Source organism: Phascolarctos cinereus, unplaced genomic scaffold, assembly GCF_003287225.1.
Source record: "Phascolarctos cinereus isolate Bilbo 61053 unplaced genomic scaffold, phaCin_HiC Scaffold_3;HRSCAF=262, whole genome shotgun sequence".
Classification (NCBI taxonomy): domain Eukaryota; kingdom Metazoa; phylum Chordata; class Mammalia; order Diprotodontia; family Phascolarctidae; genus Phascolarctos; species Phascolarctos cinereus.
The window spans coordinates 205,344,345-205,368,564 of record NW_027555736.1 but is presented as its reverse complement, the minus strand read 5'-3'; the positions used below and the strand labels follow the sequence as shown (position 1 = coordinate 205,368,564).

The 24,220-nt window shown below is 36.7% G+C and overlaps 1 protein-coding gene across 1 annotated transcript in view; it reads right to left on the bottom strand.

Annotated features, from left to right (window-relative positions):
• UNC79 (unc-79 subunit of NALCN channel complex) overlaps positions 1 to 24,220 on the bottom strand; it is a 316,047-nt gene that overhangs the window by 162,744 nt on the left and 129,083 nt on the right. The window contains 2 exon segments of the mRNA XM_078151418.1: positions 12,225 to 12,452; positions 13,538 to 13,759. Of these exon segments, the coding sequence (XP_078007544.1) occupies positions 12,225 to 12,452; positions 13,538 to 13,759 (450 nt within the window).

Sequence of the window (24,220 nt, the reverse complement as noted above, 5' to 3'; positions counted from 1 at the left end):
GATGGATCAGTGGAGTAGGTTACGTACACAAGACACAATATTCAATGACTATAGTAATCCACTATTTGATAAACCCAAATAGAAGGGCAGGAATTAGGCAAAGACTAACATCTTACACCATATACCAAGATAAAGTCAAAATAGGTACATGATTTTGATATAAAGGCTGATACCATAAGCAAATTAGGAGAGCAAGGAATAGTTTACCTATCAGATTTATGGAGAAAAGAATTTATGACAAACAAGAGATAAAGAACATTATGAAATGCAAAATGGATAATTTTGATTATATTAAGTTGAAAAATTTTTGCACAAAAAAAGCCAATGTAACCAAGATTAGGAGGGAAGCAGAAAGTTGAGAAATAATTTTTATAGCCAGGGTCTCTGATAAAGGCCTCATTTTTAAAATATATAGAGAATTGAGTCAAATTTATAAGAATACAAGTCATTCCCCAATTGATAAATTGTCAAAAGATATGAATAGGCAGTTTTCAGATGGAGAAATTAAAGCTATCTATAGTCATATGAAAAAATGCTCTAAATCATTATTGATTAGAGAAATACAAATCAAAACAACTCTGAGGTACCACATTACACCTATCAGATTGGCTAACACAACAAAACAAGAAAAAGATAAATGTTGGAGAAGATGTGGGAAACTGGAATACCTACGCATTGTTGGCAAAGTTGTGAATTAATCCAACCATTCTGGAAAGCAATTTGGAACTGCCCAAAGGTCTATAAAATTGTGCATACCCTTTGACCCAGCAATAGCACTTCTAGGTCTGTATCCCAAAGAGATCATACAAATGGGAAAAGGACCCATAAAGCAGATCTTTTTTCATTGGCAAATAATTGGAATTTGAAGGGCTGCCCATCAATTGGGAATGGCTGAACAAGTTGTGGTACATGAATGTAATGGAAAACTATTATTCCATAAGAAATAATGAGTAGGCAGACTTCAGAAAAACCTGGAAAGACTTACACGAACTGATGTTGAATGAAATGAGAAGAACCAGGAGAACATTGTACACAGTATCAGAAACATTGTGCAATGACTAACTTTGATAGACTTAGCTCTTCTCAGCAATGCAAGGACCTAAGACAACTCCAAAAGGCTCATGATGGAAAATACCATCCACATCCAGAAAAAGAACTATGGAGTCTGAATGCAGAGTGAAGTATATACTATTTGCTCTCTCTCTTTTTTTTTTTTGTTTCTTCTTTCATGTGGTTCTTCCCATTGGTTCTAATTCTTCTTTACAACATGACTAATATGAAAATGTGTTTAATACGAATGTATATGTGGAGCCTAGATTAGATTGCACACTGCCTTGGGAAGATGAGAGGGGAGAGAAGGGGAGAAAATTTATAAGTCAAAATCTTATGAAAGTGAATGTTGAAAACGTAAAATTAATTAATTAATGAATAAAAAATAAAAACAAAAAATAAAGGCAGTTAAATTACTATTGATTAGAGAAATGCAAATTGAAACAACTCTGGGATACCACTTCACACCCATCACATTGGCTAACATGATAAAAAAGGAAAATTATAAATGTTGAAGAGGATATGGAAAAATAGGGACAATAATGCACTGTTCGTGGAGTTGTGAACTGATCCAACCATTCTGGGGAACAATTTGGAACTATGCCCAAAGGACAAACAAACTGTATACCCTTTAATCCAGCAATATCACTATTAGGTGTGTATCCCAAAGAGATTTTTAAAAAAGGAAAAGTGACTTTTTTGTACAAAAATATTTATAGCAGCTCTTTTTGGGGAGGCAAAGAATTGGAAATTGAGGGCATGTCCATTAATTGAGGAATGGCTGAATAAGTTGTGGTATATATATGATTGTAATGGAATACTACTGTGCTATATGAAATGACAAGCAGGCTGATTTCAGAAAAATCTGGAAAAACTTACATAAACTGATACAAAGTAAAGTGAATAGAACCAGAAGGACATTGTACACAGTAACAGCAATATTGTACAATGATCAACTGTGAATGGCTTTGCTATTCTCAGCAATACGATAATCCAAGAAATTCCAAATGACTCATGATGAAAAATACTATCCACATCCAGAGAAAGAACTGATGGAGTATGAATGAAGATCGAAACCTATTTTTTCACTTTATTTTTTTCATGGGGTTTTTTTTTCCTTTGGGTCCATTTCTTCTTTTGCAACATGACTAATATGGAAAGATGTTTTACATGATTGCATATATATAAACTATGTCAAATTGCTTACCATCTTAGGAAAAGGGGAGGTTGAGAGAGGGATAGAGAAAACTGAAACTCAAAAAAAAAATTTAAATGAATGTTAAAAATAGTCTTTAAATGTAATTGGGAAAAATAAAATGTTATTAAAAATGTGTAAAAAAAATAAAAGTAAGATGCAAATGCACTGGGGATATGCCAGTTTTCATATAAATACCGAGACCAGCACAATAGTATTTCATCACATGCATATACTATAACTTTTTCATCAATTACTCAGTTTATGAGTAACCCCCTCAGATTCCCATTCTTTGTCACCTCAAAGAGGCTAAAATATTTTTATGCATTGTTAGTTTGTTTTGCTCAGGACTAAGACCTCCTTCAATCTACTCTGCATCAAATTTTCCTCCTACCTTCTCTCCTTTCCCTCCTATTTGAAATGTATCTCTGAAAACTTCCTTTTTTTGACCAGTTCACATAAAAATGAAGTTCAGTTGTCAGCTGCTGTCTCCCAACTCCCCTCCTTGTTTGTACAATCATCTACTTTTGCACACTGATTGTGTGAAATAATTTTCCCTAACCTTTCTTCCCTTTTTTTCCTGCTCTTTTCTTAAGATCATCAAGACATAACAGAACCACCCCCAGGCCTTGTCCAGTTACACTTCCTGTACGAGTACCAATGATCACTGAGCTCTGAAGGGACAAATGTATCCATGTTAGAATATAAGCAAATTATCCTTATTTCGTATTTTATTATTGTTCTTTTGTGTTTACTGTTTTACAGTATTTGAACTTGAAAATTTCTATATAGCTCACCAGAAATGCTTGGAATTCCTATATTTCATTAAAAATCCATTTTTTTCCCTGTAGCATTATGCTCAGTTGTGCTGGGTAACATATTCTTAGCTATAGCTATGTCCTCTACCTTTTGGAATATGATATTGCAAGCTCTTTTTTTCCTTTATAATACTGGCTACTAAATCATTTGTGATTCTGACTGTGGCCACCTGAGTGTAAATATTGGGTCTGTGACTCAGAGCTGGGTGGTAGATGACAAAGCTGTCCTCATCATAGTGCCCCACTATGAGTCTGGCAGAACCCTAGTATAAGTCTGAGACCTCCTCTTGAGCTAGTGTACAGCCTCTCCCTAGGCACTACAGTGCTCCACATGGCTCCTGGCCCACCTTAATTCCCATTGTCCGTAATCCTACCTGTGTATCTCCCTATGCCAAACTGGGCTGACTCATTGTGACATTTTCTAAATCTCTCCATCAGGATTCAGTCTGGTGCATTTTCTATATCTATTTAGAGAAGTTTTGTGATAGGAATCACAGCTGCACTCTGCTATCTTGGCTCCTCCTATATTATAGATCATTACATTGTTGTTGTTGGTTTATTTTTGTTTTTTTAAGCACACAGGGTTAAGTGACTTGTCCAGGGTCACACAGCTAGTAAGTGTTTGAGGCCAGGTTTGAAATCAAGTCCTCCTGACTTCAAGGCCAGTGCTATATCTACCAAATCAAAGAATACAGTAGGGAAGAAGTGAGGAAGGAGGAAGAATTTAGTATTTTGTTGATTGAATGAATGAATGAAGCATTTAAGTATTCACAGTGTGTAATGCACTGTGCTAAGCACTGGGGATACAAAAAAGAAAAGGCAGTCCCTGCTCCCAAAGAGCTCACATTGAAATGGGAGAAACCACATACATGGAAAGTTTCAGCTGCAAATCAGGTGGAAAGGTCCTATGGTACTTAAAGTGCAGTGGCAAAGCAAAGGTGATGCCTCTTAAACCTTAAATGTTATTTCCAATTATTAAGATCATATTAGTTTCTGATGCTGAATTTGTCAAGGACTTTGGTGATAAGAACTCTGTTTTCTAGGGTTTCAATAAATGTGACAAGAACAACTGCAGAGCTGTTACTAGGCTGCTCAAGGGCTATTTCCCAAATAATGGCTGTAGGCATTGTGCCACAAGCATTGCTAATTCCAAAGGCTCTTGGATTCAGGTCCCCATCTCCATCGAAGTTTGAAGGGAGATGGTGAACAAAGGTGGTAGTGATGGTTCAGCTTGCCAGACACATAGAGCTTCCCATCTCTCCCTGCTTTACCTAAGCTGGCCCACCTTCCCTATGAGTGGCAACTGATTGGCAGTTGGTGGGTATGGCTGGCCCCTTCTTCACAGGAGTTGTTTTCTGTAAGATGGAAGGGAGGGCTGAGCTGGAAGAGAACCAGTTGTTGGAGGACAGGCTCCGTGATCACAAACATAAATGAGATACCCGAGAAAATTAGTATGCAAATATGGAAGAAGGGGCGAGAGAAGTAAGCATTGCATGACCTCACTCTTATCAAAATAAAGAAAGGTTGAACAGATACACATACACCTATATACCCATACATACAGATTCTGATACAGCAAAACTAAGGTCTAAAGGGATACAGATGAGAACAGAAAGAGAAGAGAGGGAGACATAAGAAAAAGAGTAGATTAGGAGAAAGTTAATCATAAAGGGAGCATTAAAAAGATAAAAAGTATAAGATACATTCTTTTTTAAAACTTTTTTTTTCCTAGCTGAGCCTTGAAGAAATTGAAGGATGCTAAGAGAGGAAGGTGACGTAGGAGAGCATTTCAGGGCATGGGAGGTACTCTCTGTGCAAAGGTCTGGAGTCAGGAACTCAATCTAACTCAAAGTTTAATAAGGGTCTATCATGAACAAAGGCTGTCTGAGACACTGGGGATGCAGGCCTTGGGAGAGTGACTAAAATGGCAGTAGTAGTTTCCAGAATTCTCAGATCACAGTAAGGGGGTTGGACAACTGGTCAGAAGGAGATTACAGGGGACCCTTTGCTAGCACTGGGTGAAGAACTCTGTTGCATTGCCCATAAATGGTTCCAGTAATAGTCCCAGGGCAAGAAGGGGCACTAGCACACTAGAGTAGGTAGAAAAGAGTATTTGTGGTTGTTCACATACCAGAGGATAAGCCAAGAGAGCAATGACCACAAGTCTCCATAGATCATATCACCTTGAAAGGACTGAAACTTACAGACCCCCAGAACTAGCTCTGAAAACAATAGCACAAAAAAAAAAACCCAGCAGCTTGGGGCAGTGTTCTCTCCATCCCAGGAGCAGAGACCAACTTTCAGATAAAGCTCAAAGTCAAGAAATAGGCTGGGAAAACAAGTAAACAACTAAAAAAGAACCTGACCATAAAAAGTTACTATGGTGACAGGGAAGGCCAAAACATAAACTCAGAAAAAGACAACAAAGTCAAAACAGCTACATTCAAATCCTCAAAGAAAAATGTGAATTGGTCTCAGGCCCAAAAAGAATTTCTGAAAGAGCTCAAAAAGGATTTTAAAACTCAAATAAGAGAGACAGAGGGAAAAAATGAGAAAAGAAATGTGAGTGATGCAAGAAAATAATGGGGAAAAAGTTAACCACTTGGTAAAAGGAGGCACAAAAAAATTAAGAAAAGAGCTCCTTAAAAAGCAGAATTGGCCAAATGGAAAAAGAGGTACAAAAACTCACTGAAAAAACAATTCCTTAAAAATTTGAATTAGACAAGCAGAAGCTAATGACTCCATGAGACATCAAGAAACAATAAAACAAAATAAAAAGAATGAAAAAATAGAAGAAATATGAAATATCTCATTGAAAAAAATAACTGACCTGGAAAATAAATCAAGGAGAAATAATTTAAGAATCATTAGACTACCTGAAACAGCCATGATAAAGAAAAAGCCTAGATATTATATTTCAAGAAATTATCAAGAAAAACTGCCCTGATAGCTTAGAATCAAAGGGTAAAATAGAAATTAAGAGAATCCACCAATCATCTCCTGAAAGAGATCTCAAAACAAAAACTCCTAGGAATATTATAGCCAAATGCCAGAGCCCCCAAGTCAAATTGAAAATATTGCAAGTAGCCAGAAAGAAACAATTAAAATATCTTAAGAGCCATACTCAGTATAACACAAGATTTAGCAGCTTCTACATTAAAGGATCATAGGGCTAGGAATGTGATATTCTAGAGCACAAAGGAGCTAAGATTGCAACCAAAAATCACCTGCCCAGCAACACTGAATTAAAAAAAAAAACCTTCAAAACTTCGGGAGGGGGGAATGAACATTTAATAAAATAAAGGACTTTCAAGCATTCCTGATGAATAGACCAGAGCCAAATAGAAAATTCGACTTTCAAATACAAGACTCAAGAGAAGCATAAAAAGGTAAACAGGAAAGAGAAATCATGCGAGATTCAATAAGGTTAAACAGTCTATATTCTTACATAGGAAGTTGATGCTTAAAACTCCCAAGAGCTTTATCATTACTAGGACAGTTAGAAGGAGTATACATAGACCTAAAAGGCAGGGGTGTGATTTGACTGTGATGGGACATCTAAAAAATAAAATTAAGGGGTCAGAAAAAGTGATCTACTGAGAGAAAGGGAAAGGAAAAAGAAGAATGGGGTAAATTATTTCACATAAAAGAAGTACAAAAGAACTTTTACAGTGGAGAGGAAGATGGGTGGGGTGATGGCAATGCTTGAACCTCACTATCATCAGAATTAGCTCAGTTGGGTATACAAATCTATTTTACCTTACATGGAGGTAGGAGGGGAGGAGGATAAGAAAAGCAAGGACTGATAGAAGGAAGAGCAGATTGGAGGAGGTAGTGGTCAGAAGCAAAACAATTTTGAGAAGAAACTGGGGGAGAGGAGAGAGAAGGATAAATGGGAAAAATCGGCATGAAGGAAAATATACAATAATCATAAATGAAAAACTTCTAGATCAAGTTTCTCTGATGAAGGCCTTGTTTCTCAAATATAGAGAGAGAATTGAGTCAAATTTAGAAGAATACAAGTCATCCTCCTATTGATAAAAGATCAAAGGATATGAACAGACAGTTTTCAGATGAAGAAATCAAACCTCTCTATAGCCATATGAAAAAAATGCTCTAAATCACTATTGATTAGAGAAATGCAAATTAAAACAACTCTAAGGTGCCACTTGATCCCTACTAGATAGGCTAATATGACAGAAAAGGAAAATGACAAATGTTGGAGGGGATGTGGGAAAATTGAGACACTAAAGCACTGTTGGTAGAGTTGTGAACTGATCCAGTTATTCTGGAGAGTAATTTGGAACGATTCCTAAAGGGCTATAAAACTGACCATACCCTTCGACCCAGCAATACCACTACTAGTACTATATTCCAAAGAGATTAAAAAAAAAAAGGAAAAGGACTTATATGTACAAATATTTTTAGCAGCTCTTTTTGTGGTGGCAAAGAATTGGCAATTGAGGGGATGCCCATCAATTAGGGAATGACTGAATAAGTTGTCATATATGACTGTGATGGAATAATACTGTGCTATAAGAAATGACAAGAAAGTTGATTTCAGAAAAACCTGGACTTACATAACTGATGTGAAGCGAACAGAACCAGGAGAGCAGAACATACAGTAACAGCAATATTGTAGAATGATCAACCATGAATGACTTAGCTATTCTCAACAACACAAAGATCCAAGCCAATTCCAAAAGACATAATGAAAAATGCTATCTGCTTCCACACACACAAAAAAAATGAAATATGAATGCAGATTGAAACATACCTTTTTACTTTCTTTATTTTTCTTAGGTTTTTCTTTTTCTTTTTTTTTTATTTTGGTTTGTGTTCTTTCCCAACTTGGCTAATATGGAAATATGTTTTATATGATTTAACATATATAACCTATATCAAATTGCTTGACTTCTCAATGAGAGGGGAAGGGAGAGAGGGAAGGAATTTAGAATCCAAAATTTTTTTTAAAAAAACTAGTATTAATAATTATTTTTACATGTAACTAGAGAAAAAATATTTTTTAAAATTATGGTACATGAATATAATGGAATATTACTGTGCTATAAAAATTATGAACATGGTGAATAGAAAGAAGTATGGGAAGACATATGAACTGATGCAAAGTAAAGTAAGCAGAACCAAACAAATATATATACAAGATAACTATAATAATGTAAGTAGAAAGAACAATAATAACAAAATAATCGAAGGTAAATGCTGTGAAGTTATAATAAGCAAGTTTGGCCCCAAAGAGAAGATACCTTCCCTTCTTCCTCTGTATTAGGGAGGGACCATTGATGCGAAATATTACACATAATATATATGTGATACATAACATATATAAATATAACATCAAACTTTTTGATATGTTGATTAGTTTTATGGAACTTTTTTCTTCCTCTTTTTTTAATTCATTATTATAAAAAGTGGCTCTTCGGGAAGGAGAAAGGAAGGAACAAAGTGGAGAATATAAGTGATGTTAAAAATAAAAATACCAATGTAAAACTTTTTGGTTTTTAAAAATAAAATTAATGAAAAAGTGGGAAAGATGATATCCTAGCAATTCCACATCTCAAAGTATACTACAAGGCAGTAATCATCAAAACTGTTTGGTATTCATTTAAAAATAGAAACTTTGATCAATGGAATAGATAAATTTTACAAAATTAAAAATTATCATAAAGTAAGCAAATATAGCAATATAGTAGTTGATAGATAAACCCAAGGATTCCAGCTACTGGAGTAATGATTCACTATCTGAAAAATACCATTGGGAAACTTAGAAAATAGTATGACAGGTTTAGACCAACACCTCATACTAGATAGATAGATGATAGATAGACAGAAAGACAGACAGATAGATAGATAGATATCTACACACATATGTATATGTATATACACACACACACACACACACACACACATATATACAATATGAAGTAATTAGATATATATGACCTAGTTATAAATGAACATATCATAAACAAATTAAAGGGTTTTGGAAAGAGATATCCTTCACAACCATATACAGGGAAAGAATTATTGAGCAAAAAAGGAATAGAGGGGCTCACAGACAATAAAATAGACAATGTGATTACTTAACATCAAAAAGGTTTTGCATAAGGGCAGCTGGGTGACGCAGTAGATAGAGCGCTGGCCCTGAAGTCAGGAGGACCTGAGTTCAAATCCAGCCTCAGACCAAACACTTGACACTTACTAGCTGTGTGACTCTGGGCAAGTCACTTAACCCCAATTGCCTAAAAAAAAAAAAACCTAAAAAAAAACAAACAAAAAGCTTTTGCATAAACAATAATAACTGAACTAGAAAGGAAACAGTTAACTGAAGGGGAAAAATCTTTACAGCAAAATTCTCTCATAAAGGTCCTATATCCGAGATGAATAAGGAATTGATATAATATATAAGAATAAGAGCCATTCCATAATACATAAATGGACAAAGAATATGAACATGCAGTTCTCAAAAGAAGAAAGGCAAGTTATCATGAATCATATGAAAAAATGTACCAAATTGCCAATTACAAAAGAAATGAAAACTAAAACAACTTTGTTGTTCTACCTTACATCCATCAGATGACAGAAAAGGAAAATTATGATAGTTGGAGGGGCTATAAGAAGATAGGCACACTAATGGACTATATTGGTAGATTTCTAAAGCATAACCATTTTATAAAACAGTTTGGAACTAAAACCAGAAATTCACCAAATTAAGTATACCCTTTGACCTGGTGATCCTGGTCATAAAGGACTAATTTGTGCAAAATATTTATAGCAACAGTTTTTTGTAAGAAAAAAACTACAAACAAACTGTATCTATCAATTGGGGAATGACTGAACAAATCGTGGTTTCTGAATGTGATGGAATATTATTGCAGTGGTAAAAGGGATGGATTCAGAGAAACCTCATGAGTAGAACCAAGAGAACAATTTATATGATGACAATATTATAAGTAAAATAACTCCTGAAAGACTTAATGACTATGATGAAAGCAATGGCTAATCATGACTCCAAAAGATAATGATAAATTATATTTCCAATCTTGGCAGAAAGGGTGATGGACTAGAGGCTCTGAGTGAGATATTTTCAGGCATAGCCAATGTTTGAATTTCTATTGAATGACTATACTTATTTTTCGAAAACAACTTTCATTTCAAGAAGACTGGTTAGAGTTGGGTAAAAAGTATGGAACCTATTGATAGTGATACTCTAAAAGGGCAAAAAAGAAAAGTGTATTAATGAACATATATATATATACATATATATATACATATACATATACATATATATATATAAAATAAACAGAAGAGGGACAGCTAAGTGGCACAGTGGATAGAGCGCCAGCCCTAGAGTCAGGAGGACCTGAGTTCAAATCTGGCCTCAGACACATAACACTCCCTAGCTGTGTGACTCTGGGCAAGTCACTTAACCCCAATTGTCTCATCAAAAAATAAAATAAAATAAAAATAAGTAGAAGAGAACAAAAAGAAGTTGAGAAGGGGACACAAAGAAGCAGGTTTGGAATTTCTATGTTAAATTTAAAATATAAAAAAAAAGGTATTCAAAGTAAAGATTCATGATTTAATATTCTGTCCTCTTTTTCTGTTTACTGTAAGGGAAAATATTCATGTTTGTTGTTTGTGAAGTTCGTAATAAAAAGGAAAGTGTTTAAAGTAAAAGATAGTACTGATTAAAAAAACAACCCTTATTTGAGACACTGACGGGCTAAACGACCTTTCACATGGTCACACAGTAGATTTCATATTTTCAGACTTAAAGCAAGGAGAAGCCTCCGAGGCCATCCAATCTTGTTTTACAGATGAGGAAAGTGAGGCCAAAAAGATTAACTGACTTGCCTAAAATCACAAACATTAGACAGTAAACCCTAAATTTAAACCCAGACTCTCTGACTCCAAACTCAGCACTCTTCTACGAGAGGTGGGACTTGAACCTGACTCCCAGACTAATACTCTATCACTATGAAAAGCTGACTTCACAAAATAGTTGTGAACATCTCATACAACATTTCATTTGTACCTTATCAGGTATTATTGCATATTAGTTACATGTCTCTTGTTATCTTATTGATAGCAAGTATTTATATGACATCATTATATGTTTTACATGTTATTGACACTTAATCTCCACAACAATTCTATGGGGTAGGTGCTACTGTAATCTCCATGCTCCAGAAGAAGAAACTGAGGATTTATCGAGTGCCTACTACGTGCCGAACACTATGCCAAGCACTGAGGATACAAAGAAAGGCTAAAAATAGTACCTGCTCTCAAGGAGCTCACAGTCTAAAAGGGGAAACAACATACAAATACATATAAACTATACACAGGCTAAATTGAAACAATCAACAAATGGAAAGCACTAAAATTAAAAGGGATAGGGAAAGGTTTCCCATAGAAAGTGGGATTTTAGCCAGAACTTGAAGGAAGCCAGAGAAGGCAGGAGGCAGAAATGAGCAGGGAGAGCATTCCAGGCACAAGGGACAGCCAATGAAAATGTCCAGGTTTGGGACACAGACTGTCTTGTTCAAGTAAGAGCAAGGTTGGGACAGCTAGGTGGCACAGTGGATAGAGCACCAGCCCTGAAGTTAGGAGCACCTGAGTTCCAATCTGGCCTCAGACCAAACACTTGACACTTACTAACTATGTGACCCTGGGCAAGTCATTTAACGCCAATTGCCTTAAAAAAAAAAAAAAGGAACAGCAAGGGTGCCAGTGTCACAGGATTGCAGAGTCCATGGTAGATAAGAGGTGGTATGAGATGTAAAAAGACTGGAAAACGTAGTTGGGGGGGAGGGGAAGGGCTCTGAATACCAAAGTTGCCTCTCAATTAGGCAGTCAGCTCCATGACAGCAGGGATCGTGTCTTACCTAAATCTCCTCAGCATACATTTTTATGAGCATTTTTCATTATCGGGTTGACAAGTATGCTGTTTTCTGAACTGCTCTGCAATTTAATCATTTCTTAAATATCTATTGTATTGAAATAAATTTTAATTGAAGATCAAGTGACATATTAAATGTCATAGTGTTTTGTAAGCTCTAAGGAACTGAACACGTGTTCAGGGTGCTTACTGTCGTGAGACAGACCTTCAGAGCCATCGCCTTTCCTCAGCTGCTTACCACTAGCCGGCTTTCTTCTTTGGGAGCCAGTCGTTCTAGGAGGTCACAGCCCAGCTGATAGCAAAGGATGCTTGACTGGCACAAGTGGCACTCAACAGCTCTTTCATCCTTCTGGCAAGTATGAGAACCCCCCCAGGGGGCTTGGAAGACATTATTTATTATAGAAATGATGTCCTTAGACAGACTGTTTTCTAAGCCCATGGTGATTCCATCATCTTGTAACTCCATCTGCATGACACAAGAAGAAAGGAGGGAATTCTGTGATGCTGTCTAATGATTTTTGCACACTCCCCCCGGAAGCCGCCTTTGCCCACGGACATCCTGTATAGCCCTTATTCAAAGATGGAACATACAGCTATCTACAGCAGGTTAATGACTATTGATTTGGGGATTTGTGGTAATATAACACCGAAGCAATGTGTGACTGAGAGTAATAGCAAAGATTTTTTTTTTAAACAGACAGACTCACTGTGACATTGACATGACCCTGGGCTCGTGGAAACTATTCTACTGGAGAATAAGCACTAACAGGTCCTACCAAGCTAGAAAGATTTGAGAGTGGGACCAGTGACAAACTGTGTGTCATCCAAAAACCAGCCTTGCCCAATGTGGAGAAGGTTAGCTGACAGAGAGAATTATCTTTGTTCATAGAAACTTATGAATATCTAATACTAATATAGGGCTTTTAGGGGGTTGAGGGAAGAGAGTCGGTCCACACTAATGATGAAATCACTAATCCTTGAAGTTCACAAGTATTAAACAGAGCAGAGCACGAGCATTTAAATGAGCATTGTTCTCATAAGTAGTCAGTTTGGGAGGCTCATTTCACATGCCCCTCCCTTTAAGGAAGTGGAGAGGCCCAGCAAAACTCAGATTTTATTTCAGTGAAGCTGCTATTGTTCTAAATACTTTTGGAATTTCCATTTTGAAAACAATTCAGAGTCTAAGATCAGTACTTGGTGACTGCCATATAGGAAAGGGATTTGATTTCTTTTGCTTCGCCTCAGAGACAAGCAATGAGGAGCAATGTGGCAAATTTCAGCTCAATAAGTAAGACTTTCCTAACAATTAAAATCAAATGAACTGTTTTGTGAAGTAGTGAGTTCCTGGCCACACAAAGTGTTTAAATAGGCATAGGATTCATACAATTCAAGTAAGATAAGAACTAGTTGTCAGGGATGGCATAGAAAGAATTTAGGAATTAAAGGTTAGTCTATATAATCTCTAATGTCTCTTCAGATTCTACAAGTCTATAATTTTATGATGATAAAATGAATGAAATTGAAGTAAACTGAAGCTTTCGCTTCAAGTACCTGCTTCAGGAGGAGATCAAACATGAGAATGAAACAGTTCAGATTCATTTCATCATCTTCACAATCAAAATCAATAGTCCTTCCTCCTGGGTGTCCAAAGTTCTTGAAGGGGCTCCGAAATGGACTGCGCATAGGACTACGAAGAGGGCTCTGGAAAGGGCTAGGAAACGGGCTTAACATATGGTGCTGAACTCGGCGGCCAGGATCAGAGGCAACACTCACCTGTAGGAAAGAATTTAGAAACTTCATTGAGTACAATCAATTAAGTTTGCTGAAAAGAGTCCTGGGCCTGGAGGCAAAAGTCCTGGTGGGCCTCAAGGCCCAGTTTCAACAGTGAACTGGTCATGTGACCTCAGGAAAGGAACTTCCACTCTTTGAGCCTCAGTTGCCTCATCTGTAAGACAGATAATAATACTTGTCCTACCTACTTCCTAGGATTCCTGCGAGGAAAGTGTTTGGTAATACCATATAAATGTGAGAAAATAACAAAAAGTCTTCAATGATGACACCCTTCTAATCCTCTGGTAAATAGCATAAATGTTTTCAAACACCATTCATTTAGAAATTAAGTTAATTGATTCACAACCAATGAAGAGGAAATAAAAGCAATTCCAGCCATATGCCAATAAAACTGACAACCTAAATGAAATGGATAAATATTTACAAAAATATAAATAGCCCAGATTAACAGAACAGGAAATAGACTTCAACAAATTGTTTTTAAAATTCAATAAAATATACTTCAAAAAAAATTGAACAAGCCATGAATGAGCTCCCTAAGGGAAAAAAAAAACCCTAGGACCAGATGGATTTACCCATGAATTGCATCAATATTTAAAGAAGAATTAATTCCAGTATTACATAAATTGTTTGAAAAAATAGGTAAAGAATCATCCTTCTACTTTTAAGTTAAATAAGCAACAGCCTAATACCTCTTCTCTCCCATACTTTCCTTCAGAGCCTCCCAAACACTGAGCTAGCTCTGGAAATGCATGCATCAACTTCATCATCACCCTGGAAAGTATACTGCCAAGGTAAGTGAACTTATCTATAGTATTCAAAATTTCTCCATTTGTTGTAACTGATGGTTCCACATATGGATGGTATGGAGTTGGATGGTGGAGGACCTATTTTTTTTGGTGTTAATTGTTATACCAAAACTAGCACAAGCAGCAGAGACTCACTCTATACTTTGCTGCATCCCACCTTCAGAGGCTGCACTGAGTGCACAATCATCTGTGAATTTATCTAACAAAAAAATCACGCACAACTCACTTTAGTCTTGGCTTGTAGTCTTTTCAAGTTAAATAGTTTACCATCAGTGTGTTAGTTGACCTTGATACCATTTTTATCCTCAGTGAAGGCTTCTGACAACATTGCTGAAAATATCGTGCTAAAAAGCATGGGAACAAAAAGCCCTATTTCGCTCTATTTGGTGAATGGGAAAGCTTGAGAAGCCACTAAGCTGAAAGTCTACAAAACCATTGTGCTGACCTCATTGCTATATGCCTGTGAAACTTGGACAGTATACCAGCACCATGCCAGGAAACTGAATCGCTCCATCTGATTTTAATTGTCTTAGGAAGATTCTGAAGATCACCTGGCAAGATAAGGTATTGGACACCGAGGTGCTTTCTCAAGCTGAACTGCCAAGCATTCAAACTCTCCTGCAGAGAGCACAACTCCAATGGGCTGGCCACGTCGCTCAAATGCCAAACATATGTTTGCCTAAAAGATAATTTTAAAAGATAATTTCACATAGAAGTCATTAAAAGAAATGCAAGGATATTCTCAAGGTAGCTCTGAAAAACTTTGATATCAATTGTGAGATAATAGAGACACTGGCAAAGGACTACCCTGCGTGGTGTGCCCATATCAAAGAAAGTGCTATGCTCTATGAGCAAAGCAGAATTGCAAAAGCTCAAAAGAAAAACAGATGCACAAATTTAGAGACAACTCCACTCCAAATGTTCATATGGACTATCTCTACCCAACCTGTGGTAGAGTGTTCTGAGCTCACACTAGTCTGATCAGTCACAGTCGGACGTGTTGTATCTTGACTCCAATGTTGTGATGTCATTTTGGTCCTCTTCAAGAACTAAGGACACGAACCAACCAAGTAATCAACAATATGAGCAACGAAACATTCTCTGATATTTCATATTCTCTCAAACCTCTCCAAGACAGAAACTACACACCAAAGACAAAGCAACTTCAGCTGAATCCACGGTCTAAGACAACCAGAATCCAAAAGAAAGTTTAAAAAGCACTTTGAAAACCCATGAACTGATGCTTACTGACTGTGGGCTCACTCAGCACCCCTGCCCCACCTCCCACACTACTAGCAATGAGGCTCTAGTGGACCCAAAGACCCAACGCAGGATCACAATCAAAACCACTCCTGGACCCCAGTCCTCCCTCTTTCCAATGCCACAGAGACCTTGGCTCCAGGCTGCAGAAGCTTTCCTGGGCCTCAACAGCCAGGTTGGCCACAGCTCTTCAGGAGCAAAAGCCAGCTGGGGGCTCCAAACTGGAAGCACCAATACTGCAAAACTCTGAATTGTGGGTGCCAGGCCAGACAGATGAGGAACAGAGGGAGGAGGACAGGTCACTAGGACAAGGCCCTGCGCAAGTGGGAGGGAAAGAACACAGTATCCAGTTGGGCCCAGTTCTGACCACCCAAAAGTCAGTTTGGGCAGAAACCTAGGCTAGAGAACCATGAATTGCCCAGCACAAAAAGAAGCTGATATGCTTTAAGATCCAGTCCCCAAGGAAACCACAGAGGGGAGGGAGTCAGAAGGTGAGCCATAGGGAAAATAAGGGGAGGAGGACTGAAATTACCAAATATTTCAGCAAGAAGAAAATCAAAGAGCTTGAACATAAGCAGATAAATCAACAGGAAAAAATAGTAACAACAGAAGGAAATATGCTTCCCATATCTAATAAACAAGTTCAGGCATCTATGAATAAATATTGCCAAAAATAAAAGGAAAATTATCTAACATTTGATGGGACAGAGGACTCTGTGGGATGTAAGGAGAATATGAAACCACAACACACTGTTCCTGAGTGGTTTAAAAGAGAAATGAGAATTATGAGAGCAGAATATATGACCTGTACAACAACAATAATAAATGAATAGAAAAATTTGACTCTCAATGAAGAAACAAAAGAGAACAATATATTGGGAAAGAATGGACAGAAGTGAAGGACAACCTAGAAGAGAAACAAAAAACAATAACATTAAAAGAAAATATACTAACTATATAAACAAAATACAGTGATCCTGAAGACAGGATGTATAGAGAAAACTTAAGGTCTCCCAGAAGAACACTATAGGACAAAAAAAAACTTAGCACTATAATGAAGGAAATAATAAAACTGCCCAGAACTTCTGAACAGAAAATGAAATACCAGTTGAAAGAATTCACATTTTGCCTCCAGAAAAAAACCAGTGTTGCAAACTCTAAGACAGATAGTGGTTAAATTTAACAATTCAATTCAGAAACAAGTTCTGCAAGCAATTAAGAGAAAGATTTTTAAATACAAAGGAAAGGACATTCAATTAACATAAGATTATTTTGGACCCACTAGAAAACAGGAGAAAATGAAATAATGTGTTTTGAAAAGCAATGGATCTCAGGATGCAGTCCAGGGTGACCTACCCTACAAATCTAAACTTAACCATACAGGAAAAAAAAAGATGGACATTCAATAATAAAGAAGAGTTTTAAACATTTTTAGACAGAAAACAAGAACCGAAGAGATTTGCCTCTTGACACTCTAAACAACAGAAACATAGGAGTGAATAAATGCAGCAGCAAGAACAGCAAGAGTGACAACAAGGAGACCAGTAAAATACTTCCTTCTAAACGCACGCAAAGAGACAGGAATGAAGGTGGAAGTCTGGTAAAGGGAACAGTGAAGAGGCAGGAAGGGGGCATTATGGAAAGAACCTAGCAAAACCCTGACTACAGGTGAATCAATGCTTTTTTATGGGATGACATTGCAACATTGGAGGGTACATTAAAAAATGGGGAGGACAGCAGGGGAATATCCAGGGGTAGCAATGAAAGAGAGGGAACCTTTGTGATCTTGGAAAGAAGACAGCCTACAGGGAAGTGGGTGGGGGAAGGGGGTGAAGATAGAAAAGGGCAGTAGGAAAGAAGACCTTACTTTGAAGATGGAAGGAGTTTTCATTGATGAATGCTCTTATGGGTGAAGAGTGGTGGTCAGTGAAGGGAGATGAGGAACTTACATTGGATGAAGCCTGGGAGGGATTTGATGCATAAAAAGTTTACTTGTCCTATATTGGGAGAAGAGGAATTGGAACCCCTAAGTACAACTGGCACCTACAGGAATGGAAGATCATGGACACAGGGAGGAGATTTCTAGGTGAATGTAGAAAAATAGCAGGGAAGGGTACAGATCAGTGCTACATAATTAGGGATGTAGTTGGGAAAAGCCCTACCATGAGACAGCATCCATTATCATCATGACTATTCAATATCATACTAGAAATGCTAGCTTTAACAATCAAGAAAAAATGAAGAAATAAGCATAGGCAGTAAGGAAACAAAATTATAACTTTGCAAATGATAATGGCTTACTTAGAGAACCCTAAAGAGTCAACCAAAAAACTAATTAAAACAATTAACAACTTCAGCAACATTGCAGGATAATAAACCCATACAGATCATTAGCATTTCTGTATATTGCCAACAACTCCCAGCAGGAAGAGATAGAAAGAGAAATTCTATTCAAAATACTTGCAGACAGTATAAACTACTTGGAAGTCTACCTGCCAAGATGTACATATGAATACAATTACAAAACACTCTTCACACAAATAAAGACAGTTTTTTAAAAACTGGAGAATTATCAACTTAGTTTATGGGTAGGCTGAGCTAATATAATAAAAATGACAACACTACCTAAATTAATTTACTTATTCAGTGCCATATCAATCAAAATATCAAAGAATTACTTTATAGAGCTAGAAAAAATAATAACAAAATTTGTCTGGAAGAACAAAAGGTCTAGCAAGGGAATCAATGAAAAAAATGAGAAGGAAGACTGCTAGAAGTATTGGATCTCAAACTATACTATAAAGCTGTAAGCATCAAAACAATGTAGTACTATGTAAGAAATAGAGGTAGATTAGTGGAACAGATTGGGAATACAATGATTGTTGTTCTTTGTGCTGAAAGAGGACCAAAATGACATCACTATGTTGGGGTTAAGGTACAGTGTGTCTGACTGTGGCTAATCAGACCAATAGGTCTGAAGGCTCTATCACTGGTCAGGCACAAATAGTCCATATGAACATCTGGAGTAGAGATATCTCTAAACTTGCATATCTCATGTTTCTTTTGAGCTACTGCAATTCTGCTTTGCTCATACAGCATGGTACCTTATTTGATGCACACACACCATACAGAGTAATCCTGTGCCGATGTCTCCCATGTCTCACATTTGATTCCAAAGTTCTTCAGAAAAACCTTGAAGGTGTCCTTGTATCACATCTTCTGACCTCCATATGAGCAGTTGCCTTGTGTAAGTTTTCCATAAAGCAGTAGTTTAGGCAAACATATGTTTGGCATTTAGATGACATGGCCAGTGCATTGGAGTTGTGTTCCCTGCAGGAGAGTTTGAATGGCTGGCAGTTCAGCTTGAGAAAGGACCTCAGTGTCCAATACCTTACCTTCCCAGGTGATCTTCAGAATCTTCCTAAGACAATTCAAATGGGATGGAGTGATTCAGTTTCCTGGCATTGCACTGGCATACTGGCCAGGTTTCACAGGGATACTATAATGTGGTCAGCACAATGGCTCCATGTATGGATGATATGGTGCTGGATGGTGGAGAAGTTTTGTTTTCTTGGTGTTGGCAGGCCAAAATTAGCACGAGTAGCAAAGAACTAATCCATACTCTGTTGCATCTCAGCCTCAGAGGTTGCATTGAGTGCACAATCTTCTGTAAACACCTACCAACTCTCAAGTTAAATAATTTACTGTCAGTATGGTAGCTGACTTTGATGCCATTTTCATCCTGGTTGAAGGCATCTGACAAAATTGCTCAAAACATCATGCTAAAAGCATGAGAGCAAGCATACAGCCCTGCTTTATCCCACTGGTGACTGGGAAAACATGAGATCATCATCCATTATCCAGAACCCATGTAAGCATGCCATCATGGAACTGGCATATAATACCGATGAACTTCTCTGGGCAATCAAATTTTGCCATAATCTTCCATAAGCTTTCACAACCAACAGTATCAAAGGCCTTCATCATATTGATGAATGTTGTGTGCAGACCTCTGTTCTGTTCCTGGAGTTTCTCCTGAATTGTTAGTCAGCAAACACCATATTGACTGTTCCATGCCCTTTCTGAAGCCACACTGGTTCTCAGGCAGATAACTATCTCTCAGGTGAAGGATCTACCTATTAAAGAAGACTCTAGCAAGAATCTTGCCAGCAATGACTGAGAGATATACTGGTGATTGTCATAGTACACAGGATTCAGTATGAAGAAGTAAAAGAGCACAGTAACTCAGTGCTTGATAAACCCAAAGATCCCAGTTACTGGGGCAAGAACTCACTATTTGACAAAAACTGGGGAAGCAGTTTGGCAAAAACTAGGCATAGACTAACAACTCATACCACATACCAAAATAGACTCAAAATTAATTCATGATCTAGACATAAAGGGTAATATCATAAGCAAATTAGTAGAGCAGGTTTGGAAATTAAACTTGTCAGGTTTATGATCAGAGATGAGTTTATGATGAAACAAGAAATTGAGAGGTTCATGGGAAATAAAATGGATAATTTTGAACATAAAAATTAAAAACATTTTTTGCACAAACAAAACCAATATATCTAAATTAGAAGAAAAGTAAGAAACCGGGAAAAAATCTTCGCAGAAACTTTCTGTAATAAAGGTCTCATTTCTAAAATAATAGCGAACTGAGTCAAATCTATAAGATGAGCCATTTCCCAATTGATAAAAGGATATGAATGAGGCAATTTTCAGAGGAAAAAATCCAAACTATCAATAGCCATATGATAAAATAACCTAAATCATTGATAATCAGAGAAATACAAATAAAAACAATCTGATCTGCCAACTCACATCCAACAGTTTCGCTAAGATGACAAAAAAAAGCAAAATGACAAAAGCTGGAAAGAATATGGGGGGAAAAGCACACTAATGCACTGTTAGTAGAACTGCAAACTAGTCTAACCATTCTGGAAAGCAATTTGGAACTATGCCCCAAAAGCCAGCAAACTGTATATACTTTTTGATCTAGCAATAACACTACTAATTCTATAGCCTAAAGAAAGAGCAAAAGGATCCACATGTACAAAACTATTTCTAGCAGCAATTTCTACTATGCTAAAAAATGGAAACTGAGGGGATAGCCATCAAATGAGGAAAAGCTGAACAAGTTATGGTATACGAATGTGATGGAATATTACTGAACTGTAAGAAATTACGAAGGAGATGATTTCAGGAAAACCCAGGAGGATATGTATGAAATGATACTAAGTGAAATGACCAGAAGCAGGTGAATAATCTATACAGAAATAGCAATATTGTAAAGATAATCAATTTTGAAAGATTTAGTAACTCTGACCAACACAATGATTCACAATTACAAAGGACTCATAATGAAACATGCTATCCAGAATGAGAACTGATGGACTTAGAATACAAATTGAAATATATTTTCTTTTCTTTCTTTTTCTTGCCTTTTTAAAAACATGGCTGTCACAGAAATTTGGTTTGCATGACTCCACATATTTGTAATGGGTTTTGTTTTTCTTGCCTTTTCAACAGGTAGGGAAGGGGGTAAGTAGAGGGAGAGAATTTGGAACTGAAAAAAAAAAGAATTAAAAAGTCTCTGTGAGAAAAAAGGAAGGAAGGAAGATAAAGGAGGGAAAGAAGGATGGGAGTGAATTTAAAAAAAAAATCTTTCCCTAGGATCAGGTATGCAGGAAAAAGTCATTAAACTATACATACTTTCTGAAAAAATTAAATGAATCATACAAAAATATGAAAGAAAACTATCAATTCTTTTTAAAACAGCTGATTTGCACTAAATGTATAAATTACTAAGACACTAAGTGAAAAAGACATTTGAATTTACTTTTACATTTGGATCATACCAAACATTTTAAGTTAACTATCCTAAATTTTATTAGATCTTTCTCTAAAATAAGGAAATAATCTTCTGAAAACAAAATATTACAAGGTAATGTTGAAAGTCATCTTGCACAAGAATTGGAGATTCCATGACAAATAAAAGAAAGATGAAAACCCAAGCACTATCAATATTAAATGCATGTGCATATATAGATTTGTATCTATTTGGTATCACTACCCCTCTTATTAAAGTTCATAGTAGTGTCAGCACCTGCTACAGAAAGTATAATATTAAACCTGGCTCTGCTACTTGCTACCTACATGATTTTAAGAGAATTATTTCCCATCTCTAGGCCCCAGTTTACTCTAAAATAAGGAGGCTGGACTCAATAACTTCAAAGTCTCTCCCATCTCTAAATCTTTGTTCTGATGAACCTGATATATCCTCCTCCAATGATTAACCATGGCATGGAATTGACCTTGACCTATCAAAAGCTAATAGAGCTGAGTAGAATTCAAATAAGAGTTACACACTGTAAAGCTGGAAAACTTTCAACTATGAGCCTAGCAATAGATTATGTCTGTCATCTTAGGACCAGCCTGGCTAAAGGTTGAAAGGCTCTTCCTCAGAAGACTGGCCACAATATGTTGGCCACAATAATTTACAAAGAACATGTAAAGCAGGGGTGGGGAACCTGTGGCCTCAGGGCCATATATGGCCTTCTAGGTCCTTGGGTACAGCCTTTTGACTAAGTTCAAGTTTTACAGAACAAATCCTTTTATTAAGAGGATTTTTTCTGTGAAGTTTGGATTCAATCAATGGGCTGCACTCGAGGACCTAGAGGGCTACATGTGGTCTCAAGGTCACAGGTTCCCCACCCCTGATCTAAAGTATGGATCTAAACATCTAAAATATACTTTCTACATTATTTTACATACTTAGGATCATATATTTAAAGCTAAAAAGGATCTTAGAGACCACTAAGTCCAAACCCCTCATTTTACCAGTGAGGAAACTGAGGCCCAGAGAGGTAAAATGTCTTTCCCAAGGTCACACAGCTAGTAACTGTTTGAGGCAAGATTCAAACCAAGGTCTTCCTATCTCCAAGTGGAGTGCTCCATCTACTACTCCATAATTTATACAATATTTATCAATACAGGAGTACCTGCAATGATGAAACCACAGATTCTTACAATAGTAAATGGAGTTAATAATTTAAGTTAGTTGTTAAATAGCAAATTTAAGAAGTAATTTAAGTAGTAAATTAATTAGTAAGTCAATAAATCAAAAGTGACCTTGGAAAATTCATTCAATCTCTCTTGGCCTCAATTTCTTCATCTGCCAAATGGAGATAATTGCTGCCCTACTCTGCCTCCCGCATAGGGCTGTTGAGAGCTCAAAGAAGATATTATTCATAAAATACTTGACAGCATAAATATGTTATGCAAATCACTATGTTATTATTAATAATTAAAATGATTATAGAATTATCCAGGTAATTTATTGTTGGTGGAAAAACTGAGGACCATGCTGATAAAAAAGTAGCTCATCAAATGCTATCCACATCCAGAGAAAAAACTGATGGAGTCCGAATGCAGATTCAAGCATACTATTTTCACTCTGGGTTTTTTTTTCCTGTGGTTTTTTTTTTTCTTTTTGTTCTGTTTCTTCTTTTACAACATGACTCCTGTGGAAATACGTTTAACATGATTGCACACGTACAATCCATATCAGACAGCTTGCTGTCTTGGGGAGGAGGGAAGAAAGGGAGGGAGGGAGAAAAATTAGAACTCAAAATCTTATAAAAAATAAATATTGATAATTATCTTTACATATAATTGGAAAAAATAAAATACTATTTATAAAAAAATGCAACTTGTACCTTCTTTTAAAAAAAGTAGTTCAGCGAGGTTTTCACTACATGCAAACTAAAGATGTGGTCTCTAATTGAAGTGAGAGACATAAAGACTACCAGCTACTAGTCACATCCCCTAGGGGAGTCTGGGAATACAAAAGCAAAAGGAGGCAGTAGGTTTGGCAAGAGAGGAAAAGTTTTGCACGGTAAACATGGGAGTAAATGTGGCAGCATCACACACTCCAAAACACATTCTAAGCTTGAGGAAGAAGAAATCAATCTCTCTCTCTCTCTCTCTCTCTCTCTTCTCTCTCTCTCTCTTCTCTCTCTCTTTCTCTCTCTTTCTCTCTCTCTCACTCTCTCTCATCTGAACTCTTAAAGCAACCTGCTTAAGCTATTATATTACATTCTCCTACATATTATAGTTATTTGTGGATTGATCTTATCTCTCTACTAGACTATAAATCTATTAGCTCCCATTTCTATAATACTTGCCAATTTACAAAATTATTTTCTCACAACCCTGTGGAGTACTGAGTATTCTCTATTCCATAATGGTGGGGATCACATCTTACTAACTTTTCAGTCTTCTTCCCTACAGAGCCTGGAGCAGTACCTTGTAGGTACTTAATAAATGTGTGTTAAACTGATAGACATAAATAATTTTAAATAATAAA